General features: G+C 39.3%; 1 protein-coding gene across 2 annotated transcripts in view; it reads left to right on the plus strand.

Moving 5' to 3' along the window:
- Positions 1 to 13981, plus strand: part of cdh26 (cadherin 26) — a 47005-nt gene extending 33024 nt beyond the window's left edge. The window contains exons 9-18 of one of the 2 annotated variants that reach the window (XM_008110146.3): positions 312 to 583; positions 2016 to 2158; positions 3554 to 3787; positions 5329 to 5559; positions 6736 to 6866; positions 7520 to 7600; positions 9972 to 10040; positions 11348 to 11452; positions 11639 to 11728; positions 12311 to 13981. In XM_008110146.3, coding sequence (XP_008108353.2) covers positions 312 to 583; positions 2016 to 2158; positions 3554 to 3787; positions 5329 to 5559; positions 6736 to 6866; positions 7520 to 7600; positions 9972 to 10040; positions 11348 to 11452; positions 11639 to 11728; positions 12311 to 12514 — 1560 coding nt within the window. In that variant the 3' untranslated portion in view covers positions 12515 to 13981. The remainder of the gene's footprint in view (positions 1 to 311; positions 584 to 2015; positions 2159 to 3553; positions 3788 to 5328; positions 5560 to 6735; positions 6867 to 7519; positions 7601 to 9971; positions 10041 to 11347; positions 11453 to 11638; positions 11729 to 12310) is intronic. The other variant, XM_008110147.3, reaches the window with a different exon arrangement.
- Positions 13982 to 15622: the final 1641 nt, after the last annotated feature.

Consider the following 15622-nt stretch of genomic DNA (forward strand, 5'->3'; position numbering starts at 1 on the left):
GGCCGGCATAACGGCATGGAGCGCTGTTACCTTCCCACCGGAGCAGTACCTATTGATCTACTCACATTGGCATGTTTTCGTACTGCTAGGTTGGCAGAAGCTGGAGCAACAGCGGGCACTCACTCTGCTCCCAGGATTTGAACCTGGGACCTTTCGGTCTGCAAGTTCAGCAGCTCAGTGCTTTAACATACTTCGCCACCGGGGCTCCAATGCATAGTCATAGTCATAGTCATAGTTGCCTACTATGCATAGTCAGAATTTATTTGTGGAAGACTTTGCTGTAATGTTTCTATTCCCCCCCCCCCCCACAGCCTTTGATCCATGATGGTACCTCAAAGAGGAAACTGGTCATTTCAGTGGAGAATGAGGAACCCCTCTTCCTGTGTGAAAATGGTTTGGTGAGGACTGTTCCTTCTCCGGTATACTCGCAAACATCTGTGGACATTAATGTAATTGACAGAAATGATGCCCCACAGTTTAATCCTTCCATCCTTGTTCTTCGACAAGAAGAAGGAGTCATGCCTGGAACTAGGATTGGGCAATATAAAGCGAAAGATCCAGATGCAGCACCCCACAGCATAAGGTAGGCATTAATGTTCCTTCATAATTTCTTGATATTTACTAGATTGTTTGAAGAAGTCTGTCTGTACATGCTGGTATGAAATCTAATCTTATGAGGAATCCATTCCTTAGGTGATCTTGTCATATTGTGGATGGCACCCATAATAACATAATACAGAGGAATAAGTCAAACGTCTTCCTGCATGTGTCCTTTTTTGGTTGATGTGAATGATGACATTATTGTTCTCTCCATTCATTAAAGGCTCCCGCACTGCACCCCCATCTTGCAAATTACAATCTCCAATATTCCACAGGACACTGTCATGGAAGCTAAAGTGGATACAGTCATCCCTTTATATTCACTGTGCTTAGGAGATTAGTGTCCCTGTGAAAGTGAAAAACATGAGTTAAAAATGGTTTTTTAATGTAAGATAATACTTCTTTAGGAATCCCTACATCCTCCGGCATGACTTTTATGGTCAACATGTAGAAGAAGTTGACCGTAGAATCACACTGGAGATCTAGAAATTCCAAAACAGTACATTTTAAATCAAATCTGCTAATAATTAAACCCACATAAACTGAACCCACAAATGTGAAGGACCAACTTTATAGTGCTGTAAATGTGTAGTATGATAAATCTATATGTCTCTATAGTCAGACATGAAATGATCACAAAAACCATTACAGAGACCAGTATGGTTCTGTGTATGGAACTACAATTCTATGCTAATGTATAGAGGATGCAGCCTTATTTACAGATACTGTTATTAATTATACCAATTGGGGATGGGGTGGAACCTGCTGTTCAAGTCATTTTCATTTTTAAAATACTGAAATAAATCAACATACCCTCCTAAAGTTCCACATAGAAAATGTATGTATCCCTTACCTTAAAGATCACCTTTCTTACCTGTTCAAATTTTATTTTCAAAGGTGACAAGGCTGGTTCTTGGTAATACAACAACTATGAGTCATTTGTATGTCAGATATATGTAACTTGGGGGCTGCCTGTATATCCTTAAATTTCAGGATTAGCCCCTGGCACTGAAAACTAACACTGGGATTCAGCCTTAGCACCAATTAAGTTCTAACGAAACAAGGAAATGGTGTAAAATAGGAAATACACTCCCAGAGGGTGCAGGAAAGAGGGAGCCAAGTGCCGAAGGTGACAGGTAGTCATATGACATCACAGGATGAGTGTTAGAAGACTGGCGTGCAAAACTAACCCATCTTAGCAAATGTTTGCATAGAGCAATTGAGCTCTGAGGCCTTCTGTGATAGTATAGGAGAATGACAGGCTGAACCTGTTTGTGTTTTACAAGTTTTGTTTTGGCTGGATAAAATCTGGGTTTCTAGTTCTGTTGAAGTTTGAAGAGAAAACTTTACTTGATCTTCTGAGCTGTTCAGTATGTCTTTTCATCTGAATAAAAAACAATGATTTTCTCTTTAAGATACAAAATAGCTTCTGACCCAAATGGTTGGGTGACTGTTGATGAAAATTCTGGGACTGTGACGACAGCTAAAACACTTGATAGAGAATCACCGTACTTGAACAACAGTGTCTACACCATTATGATTCATGCCATTGATGATGGTAAGTTCATTTTGAAATGGCAGTGGTAAACCTAGTTGCCTATCAGTGGACTTTTTTGCCAGTTGTGGAAGATGTGGATTAAAGATGAACCACAACATTTCATCCAAGTTCAATCTGGTCCTTCTTCAGAATTGGCATATTCTGTTTAGGAAAACAGACTGCCTTACTCAAGGAATTTCTTTAACAATACTTTGGCTGAAATTGTTGTTGTCTACTTTCAAGTTGTTTCCAACTTATGGCAACACTATCATGGGGAGGCTATGAGTATGCTATTTGCCCAAGGACACCCAGTGGGTTTCCATGGCCAAGCAGAGATGAAAACCCTGTTCTATGGAGTTGTAGTCTCACACTCAAATTGCCATGTCACATTGGCTCCAAGTCTGAGGGTAAAGGTTTTCCCCTGACATTAGGTCTAGTCATGTCCAACTCTGGGGGTTGGTGCTCATCTCCATTTCTAAGCCAAAGAGCCGGCATTGTCCGTAGATATCTCCAAGGTTGTGTGGCTGGCATGACTGTATGGAGTGCCATTACCTTCCCACCGAAGCAGTACCTATTGATCTATTCACATGTGCATGTTTTCAAAATGCTAGGTTGGCAGAAGCTGGGGCTAACAGTGGGAGCTCACCCTGCTCCCCGGATTCGAACCACTGAGCTTTCAGTCAGCAAGTTCAGCAACTGAGTGGTTTCATGCATTGCACCACTGGGGGCATTACCTATGTGTAGAAACAAGTCTACACATAGGTAAATCCATTTAATTCTGTGGCTCCACTCTGATTAGGACTAGCAATAGCATTTAGGCCCGTATTTCCTCAGGGCTAATGTTTTTCTCATGTTTGTATTATGGATTATAAGATGGGCTGCAATTTTACCAGTCCTTATTAAAATGTGTAATGAATCTATCTGCATTTATTATCTGGTTGGTGGCTGCATTCAGTCTGGGAAGCCATAAATTATGCTGTACACTCTGACAAGGACATCGGGGGAATTGTGTGGTTCCAGCATCTGAGTTCCTTGGCAGAGATTGGAGGGGATGTGCAGAAGGATTTAAAAGGAATTTTCCTATCCTGTTAATAAATAGGTAGAGAAGTCGCTGTAAATTTTTTCCCAGTCCTAAGCACTTTCATGACCCCATTCACAGTGAACTCTTGCTATTGATCTGTCTGTCCTTTGAAAACTGGCAAAACAGGCCATGCTTGAATGATGTATGGTCATCTGACATTTACAGCAGATATGACCTCGTGCGGATAATAGTGTGGAAAGCGTTTTCTAAAGATGTGAGTTGCCTAAAGCCAGTGGATGTAATCCATCTCTTATCATGAAGGCTCTTTCCTGCCCTGTTGCTCCTTTGTTTGGTTGTGGGTGTGTTTTCAGTAAAATTGAATGTTTTCTCATCAGGTGTTCCACCGCAGACTGGCACGGGAACCATCCAGCTTTACCTGGCTGACCTTAATGACAATGCTCCAATGCTAGTTGCACCATTTTTGGTAGTCTGTGAAGGAAAATTAAAAACACCTTTCCGCATAAAGGCGGAGGATAAAGATTCCCATCCATATGCAGAACCATTTACATTCCAGATAGTGGAGACCTTGGAGAATATGGGACATTCTTGGAAACTGGGAGAGCATTTTGGTAAGTTAACTTCTAACTATTGTGGCATTTTGACTCTTCAACAGATTTCTCTTCACAAATAGAAAAAATAGGTATGGAAATAACATATTTAATATGGAAAGAAAAACTAAATTTGGAATGAGGACTGATCTCTGTCTAGGGCTGCCACCTTATAACTAAGAGAGAACTTCTGTGGTCATGGATGGACTTACAATCTGTTATGGCCCTCAGCTAAAATCACCTGGTTTATTTCATGTCCAATTTACCTGATCTTAGATATACTTGGTTTCAGTAAAGCCAATATCAGGAAGCTTTGACTCTATAGATTAAACAGAAAATTTGTGGCTGTTGGGAGAGGCTGAAAAACATTGTGGTGGCACCTAACAGAAGCCAAAGATGTCAGAATTGCAGGCAGGACAAAACTTGGGTAAAAGAACTAAACAGCAAAAGTTGGCTGGAGAATTAGAGAACAGAAAAAGTTCTGTAGCTAAACTGAATTCATCTGTAATGCTGCATTCAAAGCCTAGAGAACAGGAGGGAGTAGACTATCTCTACCTTCAGCCCAAAGGACAAGAATGTGGCCTTTCAGAACAATGTTCATAATTCTCCACAATTATTGGCACTGACTTGGAATGATGGAAGCTGTGGACCAAAAACAACTTGAGCGGTCAGTTGTTCACAACTGCACCAGTAAGAAAGATTGACAGGACAGAGAAGCAGCCAAGACAAATGTACACTTGTGGCAGATGTATACAAAGACACCTATATGTGCCTATATAATGAGACTTTGTAATTGTCAGCTTCTGTATATTCTGTAAACCAGAAGAAGTTCACATGTGAGGAAACAGCTCATTCAAGTAACATCTGACACTCCATGATCAGTTTCTCTCTCGTTTAGGACACAAATAGGACACATACCTACTTTTGATCTTCCTTGTCTCCAGTCCTTTGATTAGCTCTCTTCTTTTGCAGCAACTTTTCCTTACAGATGGAAGAGGAGACACTTGAGAAAAGCAGGTGGAAATGAACAGGAAAAAATTGTGCATGTTCTAGGTCCAGATTGTGATCTGCAAATCTTTTGTTGGTGGCACTAAGTGTTGTTATGAAATACGTTTTCCACTTCTTGTTCCATATGATAAATATGCTGTCTGATATCTGGTTCTTAAGTTTGCACTACTTAATATATTACTGAGTTGGTTTGACAAACCCAAGTTTAGCAAACTCAAGAAAAGAGCAAGAACATTGGACTGGGTATATCTTGTAGTAATAGGGACGTGGTCCTTTTTTGATTGCAGTGGTGAGCATATTGCCTCAGGCTGATATAGAATCGGTCCCCAAAAGCATTCAGGGCAAGTTAGACAACTCTCTTAACTCTAGAGGTCTTCTCTTGCCTTGAAGATCTGCCAGAATCTTCCCAGGATCCAAGAATTCATTGGTATTTGGAAGGTATCTGGCTGCTAGTCTGTGTCATCATTACACTGTTAGCTTTAGCAAAGAAGTATAACCTAATAATAGTATTTATCATTTCCTGTCTCCTTTCTACCACTCTCTTTCTGTTTCAGATGATTCAGTTGAGCTCTTTATGACGGAAAAACTTCCACCTGGCAATTATTCAGTGCCTCTCCATATTTCAGACAAGCAGGGGTTTTCCAGGGAGCAGACCTTGCATGTTACAGTCTGTGTCTGCCGAGATGGGATGACGTGTGAGGAGAAGACCGCACGGGCCTCCAGATCAGTGGGTCTTGGAGGGGGAGCCATTGGAGCAATCTTAGCTGCATTCCTCTTATTGATATGTGAGCATGGCCTAGTGTTTACATTTAACTATATGTTTCCTTTTAACTAATCAGGAACAGTACACTTGCCTTGTAAACATGGCATTTAACCACATTACTCTCATGAGAAAGCACTTGATTTTTTAAAACAGCTGTTCTGTTTCAATTCAAAGTGCTGGCTTTAATCTTTTAAACGTCTGTAAACCAGGAGTGGGAAATTCTTGAAGTCCAGGAGCCAGCTTCCTTCTCATGGGACCTGTCAGGTCTGCATTGAATCCATTTATTTGAAAAAAAGAGAGACAGTTATCTCCCTTCACCCTTTAGTTTAAAAACAGGAGACTCTGCTGTTTAAAAGTGGGAGGGAGAGTAGTCTTTTTAAGGAGAGTATTACTCCTAGAATAATAGAATCCTAGAATCCTGGCAACGAAGGTCCGCATAGTCAAAGCAATGGTATTTCCCATAGTAACTTATGGTTGCGAGAGATGGACCATAAGGAACGCTGAATGAAGGAAGATAGACGCTTTTGAACTTTGGTGCTGGAGGAAAATCCTGAGAGTGCCTTGGACCGCAAGAAGATCCAACCGGTCTATCATCCAGGAAATAATGCCCGGCTGCTCACTGGAGGGAAACATATTAGAGACAAAGTTGAAGTATTTTGGCCACATCATGAGAAGACAGGAAGGCTTGGAAAAGATCACAATGCTGGGGAAAATGGAAGGAAAAAGGAAGAGAGGACGACCAAGGGCAAGATGGATGGATGGTATCCTTGAAGTGACTGGGTTGATCTTGAAGGAACTGGGGGCGGTGACAGCCGACAGGGAGCTCTGGCGTGGACTGGTCCATGAGGTCACGAAATGTCAGAAATGACTATGCGACTGAGCAGCAGCAGAGTTGGAAGAGGCCAAAAGGGCCACCCAGGTCAACCCTCTGCAATTATTTCTGGCATTTCTAAGTGAAATTTTCAAGTCTTGTCTGAAATCAACCCACCCCAGAAAAGGTCTATGAGTTAGATAGGATGATGGTCAAATAAAACTTGATATAATGGATAACTATGAAATAAAAGTTGGTCATATCATAGTTGAAGCTATAAGCATCGCTTCAGCTACATGTTGAGCAGTCAGCAAGGTGTTTTCATGTAAAGTTCCTTAGGATATAGGTTTATAGAGCCAGTAATGAACTCCACCCCCTCTTTTTTAGTGGCTGTGTGTCTCCTACTGTGGTGTTCCAGAACCATGAAAACCGAGAAAGGCCAACCTTTTATCCCTTATGAAGGCGGCAACCAGTCTCTGATCCAGTACAATGAAGAGAGTCAGCATGTTTTGTCTGAGGTGAGAAAGAATATTCTTAAACCATGACTTTTCAGAGGTTTACAACTTTATTATGTAAATACTAGAGTTGCTCAGCACCACACAAGAGTTTCTCCTTGCTGAGTAAAGACCACACTTCCACTGATATGAAAGCTTACCTGCACTGTGTGAACATCAAATCTATGTATGCACCCTCATTGATATAAAAGGCAAATCATGCTCCAGAACACATATGGTGCATCCACACTATAAAGTTAATGCAGTTTGACACTACTTTAAATGCCATAGTTGAATGCTAAGGAATTATGAGAATTGTAATTTTAGAAAGTATTTAGCCTTTTCTACCTAATAGTGCTAGTGCCTTACCGAATTCCAACTTCCGTGACTCCATAGTATTGAGCCCTGGAAGTTATAAAGAGGCTTCAAACTGCATTAATTCTACAATGTAGATGCACACACAGATATGCAAAAAACATCTGGAGGGCCAAAAAGTTAAGAATCATTGAATTTTTTTACAAATGAAATGTGAGGCTCACTGTACGGGCAGGGTTTCTGGTCACTTTGTTTGCAATGACGCATATAATTTTAGTTTTCTTAAAACATTACAATGGGATATTCCGGTTTCTTTATTACAAGGCACTTCATTAAATTTATTGTTTTGAAATTCCATTTAGGACACACCTGATATGAGGATTCATACAGTATCATCCCCAGTGTATGCACAAGTTTCAAAAGAAAAATCACAAACTGCCAAGGTAACTAGAAAACTCCTAATTGAAATACAGCTTTCCATTTCTTTGTGTATCTATTGATTGTCAAGGCCTTATTAACTGAAAGGTTCTGCATAAAACAATTGTATAAGTGTTCCTGCAGTTTCTGTCCCCACGATAATTAGATTTTGTGCAGAAGAAGTTTCTATTTCATTTTCACACATTTCTTCTGTTTAATTTAATTTGCATGGTACATTTAATCCATTGTGATCGTTATGATTTTGATTTCCCAGAGATTGCCTACTTTTAAATATTAATGAGCATTTAGTTCAGAAGCTAATATATCCTAGTAGCTATAATATTTAATGAGTGTCTGTGAACCTTGAATTCAAGTGCTCTCTCTACTTTGACTTAAAATCATTTGGGCCCTCTTCTATACTGTCTTGGGGGATATCTGTTCTCCCATATATAACATCAAAACAGTAGTGGGATATTGTACACATTTGTTATTAGATCATGTAGTGCCTGGATTGGTTTTACAACCAGAAGTATCTTGTTGCTATGTGCCGTTTTTATCTTGTTGATATGTATTGATCCTTTTTATAGCTATTCTGTGAAAGGAAGCTAGATAATGAAAGCCATTTCCCCAAGGTAGCCTGCGAAACTTAAACCTGGCATTTCTATATATCTACTGCTACCATACTGTGAATAATTGCTGTTTACAGATACTGACTGATTCCTAGGAACAGTTCCCATAACTTCAATTATGTCTGTGTTGATTTGATGAATATACATAAGCATTGTCAAATATGTGCTTTCACATAATGGCATATAGAATCTGTTTACCTTGATAGCATCAAGGGGATTTACACATTGATAAGTCAACACAAAGAATGGTCAAAATGTGCTGGAGAATCCAGGCTGAGAAGACGTGTTTTGTTAGGATAATATTACAGCTTTCATGGGTCCTTTTTGGACATTGGCAAAGTAAAATACTGCAGAATTTGGAACAGCCTACAAAAGAGAACGTGCAGCTGTTTTTATTGGTCATAAAATAACTAACTACTTTGGAGTAACTGATAATGATATAGCAGTAACTATAGCTTTTAGGACCAGTTCCTAGAATCTGGAATTAATCTAACTAGTAGACTGATAGGCACACCATCATTGAAGAGATTAGTGTTACAAAATGCAATGTACAGGATGTAGTGTACACAAATTTTATCACACTATCTCTTTAAATGTACACTGAAAATTTCATATGTAAAGATGGATCAAACTCAGGGGAAGGGTTTGTGTGAAAACTGGAGAAAGAATCTTCAATCATTTAAGATATGCAGATGATACCGTATTACTAGCAGAAGATAACAAAGACTCGACAAAGGAAGAGAGTACAAAGTTAGACTTACAGCTGAACTTAAACAAATAAAATTAATGACCAAAGAAGATTTACATAACTTTAAAGTAGTGAATGGAGATATTGAAATAGTTAAGGATTCTCCATACTGTGATTCAATCCAAATCAGAATGGAGACTTTAGCTAAGAAATTGGAATAACTTTAGGAATGGTAGCTATGAAGGAACCAGACAACACAGGCCCGGGCTGTGGCGCAGGCGGGAGAGCAAGCCAGTGCAATTAACTGCAATGAATCACTCTGACCAGGAGGTCATGAGTTCGAGCCCCGCTCGGAGCCTATGTTTGTTTGTCTTTGTTCTATGTTAAAAGGCATTGAATGTTTGCCTATATGTGTAATGTGATCCGCCCTGAGTCCCCTTCGGGGTGAGAAGGGCGGAATATAAATGCTGTAAATAAATAAATAAATAAATAAATAAATATTCTCAAGTGGAAAGAGATACCATTAAATACCTAAGTCAGAATTATTCATGCCATGATGTATCTGATTTCTATGTATGATTTTGAAAACTAAGCAGTGAAGAAAGCTGATAGGGAAAGAATCTCATAATGTGAAATGTGGTGCTGAAATTCTGTTGATAATATGGACTGTTAAAAAAAGATAAGTGGACCTGAGAGCAAAATCTGTTGAATTTCAGACATTTCATGAGAACACATGACTCAACGGAAAAGAGAATAATGCCTGGAAAAATAGAGGGCAGTAGGAAAAGTGGAACACCACATTCTAGTTGGATAGGCTCAATCATGTCTCTGAGTCTGCCAAACCTGAGCAGGGCTGATGGGCAGTAAGGTGACTTGGGGCCATTCATAGGGGTTTCTTCTTGATTTTAATGCTTTTAGCTACATATGTTTTTATTTGTATTTTTAATTATGTAAGCCATTTTGAATATAAATGTGCAAACATGAGGTATAAATGAAGTGACTGTGGGAGCGAGGGAGGGATTGATTGTTCCCACTGTACAAAGGAAGAAATCAGGTACTTTTGTGCTGTTTATTTCTTAGGAAGTACCAGGAGTGACTCCCTCGCATTCACGAACTTCCAGTCAAGTGCACTATGAACAAAGCCTGTTTGTGAGTAAAATGTTTTAAAAACTCAACTGAAGTGTACTTGTTTCGACAGGCTTTTGAGTTCTGTTATTGATGTTTTAAAAGGTGCTTTTAGGATGTTTTAAAGATGTTTTTAAAAGATGTTTTAAAGATGTTTTTAAATTGTTGATGTTAGCCGGTTCTTGTAAGCCGCCCAGAGCCCTAGGGGAGTGGCGGCATATAAGTTTGAAAAATAAATAAACAAACAATGAGTTCATAGAATAATAGAATCGTAGAGTTGGATGAGACCTCACAGGCCATCCAGTCCAACCCCCTGCAATGATAATAAATGTATGCCATGTGTTGGAGAAGTTTCAAACTTTATCTAGTTTAGAAAAAAAGGTTCCCGAATTCTTTAGTCAGTATGATCATTGGGTGTGCTGAGTGGTGCATTATGGGAGCTGTAGTCTAAACAAGTGACCTTTCAAAGTTCTGTGACAAAGACAGAAACTCTTATAGTAGTAAAAAGGAATTTCATGTTTAGACTTGAGTCCATTCTCAAAGATATCTCATTATGTCTATTCACAAGTATTCAAAAACCCCAAATAGGGGCAGGGCATGATGGAGGGAAGAATCCTGTTGATATTCAGATGTAATCAAGACAAAAAAGGACTAGAAACTTGATAATTTGAGGTAATCTGTTTGAATCTTTAGTTGGTTATGTTCACAGTGTATCTTTAAGACAGGGGAAAAGTTTGCAGGTGCCATTGGAGGTTCTGCCTCAGACAGCAAGATATCTGTCTTACTATGGAATTGAGGAAGGGAGACATTTTGAATTTTACATTAAACCTTCCTGTGCCATACTTACCTCTGCGCATTGGTGACCAGTGGCTTCCATTATAATGGGGTGGTGAATTGGCTGTGGGTCCTTGTATGAACTTGAAGGGAACTATCTAAGGTGCTGAACACTACGTTCCCCAAATTGCTTCGCCACCTTGGATGACTTCTTTAAAATTGAGGCTAATCATAATCATCATCATCATTATTATACCTCACCCCTTTTCTCTGGGGAGACTCGGGGTGGCTTACAACACAACAATAATTGATGTACAAAAACAATCACATATCAATAATAACAAAACAACAACATAATATGAGTATAAATAAAGCTTGGAATGGAAGTACAGTGGCCACTGACATGAGAGTCATATTTGTCTCTCAGGTTTTAAAAAAGGTATTTTAAAAATTCTAATTTTGAAATATGATTTTAGAGTGGGGTGGCAAAAAAAAAAAACCATGATGTCTTTCTAGGTTATTTTTAAAGCTCCATATTCCATTTTTTTCATATCAAGGATGGACCCGGAATGACACAGGCACAGGTTGCAGCAAAAAATGGAAGGCTAGTGCCACCCCTAATCATCCAAGAGGATTTCCAATCTAGTCCTGATTGGGTTCAGGTAAGATAAACCAACTAAGCAGTCCTCCTACCTATTTTGTCTTTAATATAGGTGAAATGCCCCTGATGTATCACTTTGCAGAAGTAACTTCATGAAGTGTTACCATCTTTAGTTTTCCTTTCTGCTTGAGTCAAATGGGGACATGGCATCCTGATGAATTTTAATGCTTCTTCTTTTTTTCACTAGCAGGCAACCAGGATTCCTCAAAGCAGTAAGGTGAACTGGCAGAAGCCACATGATCCAGTTTCTGAAGCAGTGGGCAGAATCTTAAATCAGGTGAGAAGATTATAAAAAGGAGGTTTACACCTCCTTTTCCCTAATACTATGTGCTGGATTTCCTTAAGGTTCAGATATGAATTTGGTAATGTTGAAGACAATACATATCAGAGGCCTATTATTTAGTAAAGGTTGTCTAGCATTTTTATTAAATAATGTTGGCAACCTTTTAAACCTGGAAATGTCAAGATCTGCTGTGAAAACATTTGGCTTTATTTTATCTCACAAGCTTTGAGGTGCTTCTGGATCTTAAAACTATGGCAGAATCTAGGGAAGAACTTGCATATTTCTCAACTCCCTTTCGATTCAAACTCCCTTCTATCGATTTCAGACACAGAATAGCTTGTTCTCATCTCTCCAGTGTCAAGGTCTGGGAGATTTGTGAAGGCATACAACCTGTTGACCCTTGAAAATGATTCAGGATTTGCAGAAAAAGTAAACCCTGCCTGTATCTCCATAGCTAAAGTTATGTACTAAATTATGTTATACGTAACTAGTGACTTCCAATTTTTTCTAAAAGTATAAAAAATGAATGACAAAGACAGAAAGGCAGCTATCTGAATATTCTTCCTCTTTTCTCAGAAAGTGGAGTATGTCAGCAACCTAGAGGACAACATGGGCTCTTACTCCCCCCACATTTATGCACGGGAAGGTCAACTGGAGAAAAACGCATCTTCTTGGTCCCTACCTGTGCCAAATGATTTCGATGACGGCAGCTTATCTTCTGATTTCTTGGACCTGTTGGGACCTCGGTTTCTCCCCCTGGGCAGAATCTGCAGCAAGTGATTGACTGCTTTGGGCCTTTAGGAAGCCAGGATCCTTCCAGATTCATTGGAACTTGAAAATGCATGCACACATGATCCTGCTCTGGAAGATAATTTAAGGAATCCCTATTTTTTCCTTTTGTGGAGGAATTAAACTGACTTTTGAAGAACAGAAGAATTCAGGGACTCTAATCTTCTATCCCCATGTTATGTATGCTCCCAAGCTTTCTAACCTGCAGGAGTTTCCCTCCTTTCCCTTTTCTTGTGTATTAATGTAAGTTGTTTGCTGATAAGGTAGAACAAACCTATGTCCTTATTTGTTCTTTCCACTCCCCTAACCCCATAGTAATCTTACCCAAAGAGCTCTGTTGTCTCTACTCAAAAGCACAGTGCTTGTTTATTATCCTAAACGGGGAGAAAGGAGAGCTAGTGATCTAATTTGTAATCTGGGAGGAGGGGATTTCTGTAAGGCTGTGGTATGCATTGTGCAAAGAATAATTCCCTAGCTCCTTACTCAATGTCCACTTTTTTGAGGTAGTTGTTAAGCCCTGAGGGTTTATTGGACAGCTTTTGTCCAAGTTGCAGTTTTGTAGTAAAAGGAAGATAAATGAGGCCACTTTTTCTGATGTCCAGCAAGTATCTGAAGATCTAAGAGAGTGGCTTCATTTTGTCTCTTCTGGATGCTCAGCTGCCACTGAGAGCAACCTTTTTTCCTCCTTCCAATATGTGTGTCTCAAACAGAGGAAAATTAGAATTTCCAGGTAGATGTGTCTATTGTGGATGTGTTTATCTGTGGAATGGTAACCACGAAGAAAGTATTTGAAATATTTTTGCCACCCTTCTGAAGTTTTGCAGCTTGTCCATGTTCCCCTCCTTCCCCCAACTCATAAGGATGCAACTTCTTGAGGAACAACCAATTATGCACTGATTTCTTCAAATACAGGACTGGAGAGGGAAATTCCACTCACGAGTCACTGTGGCTGTTTTGAGAAACAAACCAAATAAATGTATTCTTTTCTTACAATCCAGGTCTATGTTTCACTAAAAGAAAAAAAAAATGCTAACATTTATTCTGAGGTGCTAAGCAAATATTTTGGTGAGTTGTCAGTTGTTTGCTTCTGCATCAGCTTGTAGAAAAGGCTATTTTGGTTTGAAAGTGAAGTTGAGGCTTCTATAGAGAGGAGGAATAGTGGCTTTGTGGTATGGTTGAACTGGAGCTCTCAACAGCATTAAAATACAGTTAGTAGAAAGGATGCTGAGAACTATAGCTTAGCAACATATAGAGAGCCTCACTTCACATGCCCCTGCTATAGTGGGTAGAATTCTGTCTATGCAAAGGGTAGCAGGGATAGCAATAACTTATTGGATGGCGGATACTGAGAAGCATTTTTTTTCTTGTTGCCAAAGGGATTTTCTGCAAGTATTCTGTCAACTGTTGGCTTGTTTTTATACATGTTTGATATTTTAAAAATAAATACATTTTTTTTAAAAAAAATCTTGTCACATCTGAGCAGATTCTGAATTCTTTTCCTTTCATTTAAAAGGTTGGGAAGAAGAGGAACACAGCAACATAAGGGTTAAAGACATTTACCACATGTAACAGTATTAGAATCATTTCATATTTCACAAATACAGTACCATGATTCCATCTGAACTACTATGGTTGCATTATCTGGAATCTTGAGGTTTATAGTTTGGTGAGGTACTGGAGCTCTCTGCCTGAACATTTTGGATAGTCTTCCTTAAACTGCAACTTCTAGAGAAGCTATAGGAAGTTAAAGTGGATACTTAGTACTGTAATTCTGTTGGATTAAAGGGGACTTGGAAGAAGTTTTGATAAAAATAAACCTGCCAACATGGCATAGTGGTTTGAGTATTAGACTACAATGAGACCAGGATTCAATTCCCTGTTTACACATGAAAATCCACTGCATAACCTTAGACAAATCACACACACTGAAAACCCAGTAATAGGTTCATATTAGGGTCACTTTAAGTTGAAAACAGCTCAAAGGCACACAACTACAAACACGTACTGCGTTAGGGCCAGATCAGAAGGGATTGTTGAGATGTATAGCATGGCAGAACTAGAATTTCATTCCCTGGTACCTTCTGATGTCATGAACCCTCTTCGATCTCCATTGCCCAAAAGTGATTTCAGCTGTTTTGTTCTGTTTATTGCCTTTTTTTTCAAAGAGTTCTGATGATGCATGCAATTGTATTCTTCATTTTTTATCTTTTTATCAACCCTGTGACTTGGGTTAGGCTATCCAATGGCAAAACATGACACTCAAACCTCTCCTTTTAGGCCCATCATTGCTCTGCGGATAGTGACAATAGGAAGGGACATCTCTCTGAAGACTTTATCCCATGACATTGGCATGATGGGTATAGTAGCAGCTGAGCAAAATGGTGACTCTCACAATACTATTCACTGTGGAACTGCAAGACTTTGCTGATATATGGTCAACTGACTATTCTTGTAGTTAACAGTATAACTCCATCCTCCCACTATTCTAGAATTTATTTTTTTTGTAAGAACAACTTTGTCATTCCATTAAAGTTCAGATTTAAAAAAGTAACCACTGAAAAACTGTGAGACGGAGTGGGAGAAGAGGGAAACTGTGCTCTTTGAGATCCCTTTGGTGCTAGCATGCCGCCACAGAAGTGGATTGGGCTCATTGCACAAAGTAAGTGATGGAACTGTGTCCTGGCAGGCATAATCAGCAAACATGCTGGGAGTTGCAATAGCAAGGGGAAAAAAAACAAGGCTGGAGATGTCTCCAGCTCGTTGCAGAGGATGTGTCTCATACAAACTGAGAGATTAAAATGAAAAAGCTCACACCAGAGGTGAAAAACCATTGTCACTCACTTTTCATGTTATGTTACACTCGTATTTTAATGTATTGCCATACTATGAAAGGGTGGGTGACATGTGATTTTGCTGCATTAGTCCTATAGTACTCCTATTACATACATTTCTCGGGTAAGTGGAGAGATTTTCTTGTGCCCTCTAAGGACCTCATCACACTAGAGCTTGGATCCACTTTAAATCCACTTTAAATCCACTTTAAACAGCTCAGCCAGACAGGTCCTGGGCTTCACCAAACTACAAACCCCAGAATTCTTC

The sequence above is a fragment of the Anolis carolinensis genome, chromosome 4, assembly GCF_035594765.1.
Source record: "Anolis carolinensis isolate JA03-04 chromosome 4, rAnoCar3.1.pri, whole genome shotgun sequence".
In the NCBI taxonomy this organism is placed as follows: Eukaryota; Metazoa; Chordata; class Lepidosauria; order Squamata; family Dactyloidae; genus Anolis; species Anolis carolinensis.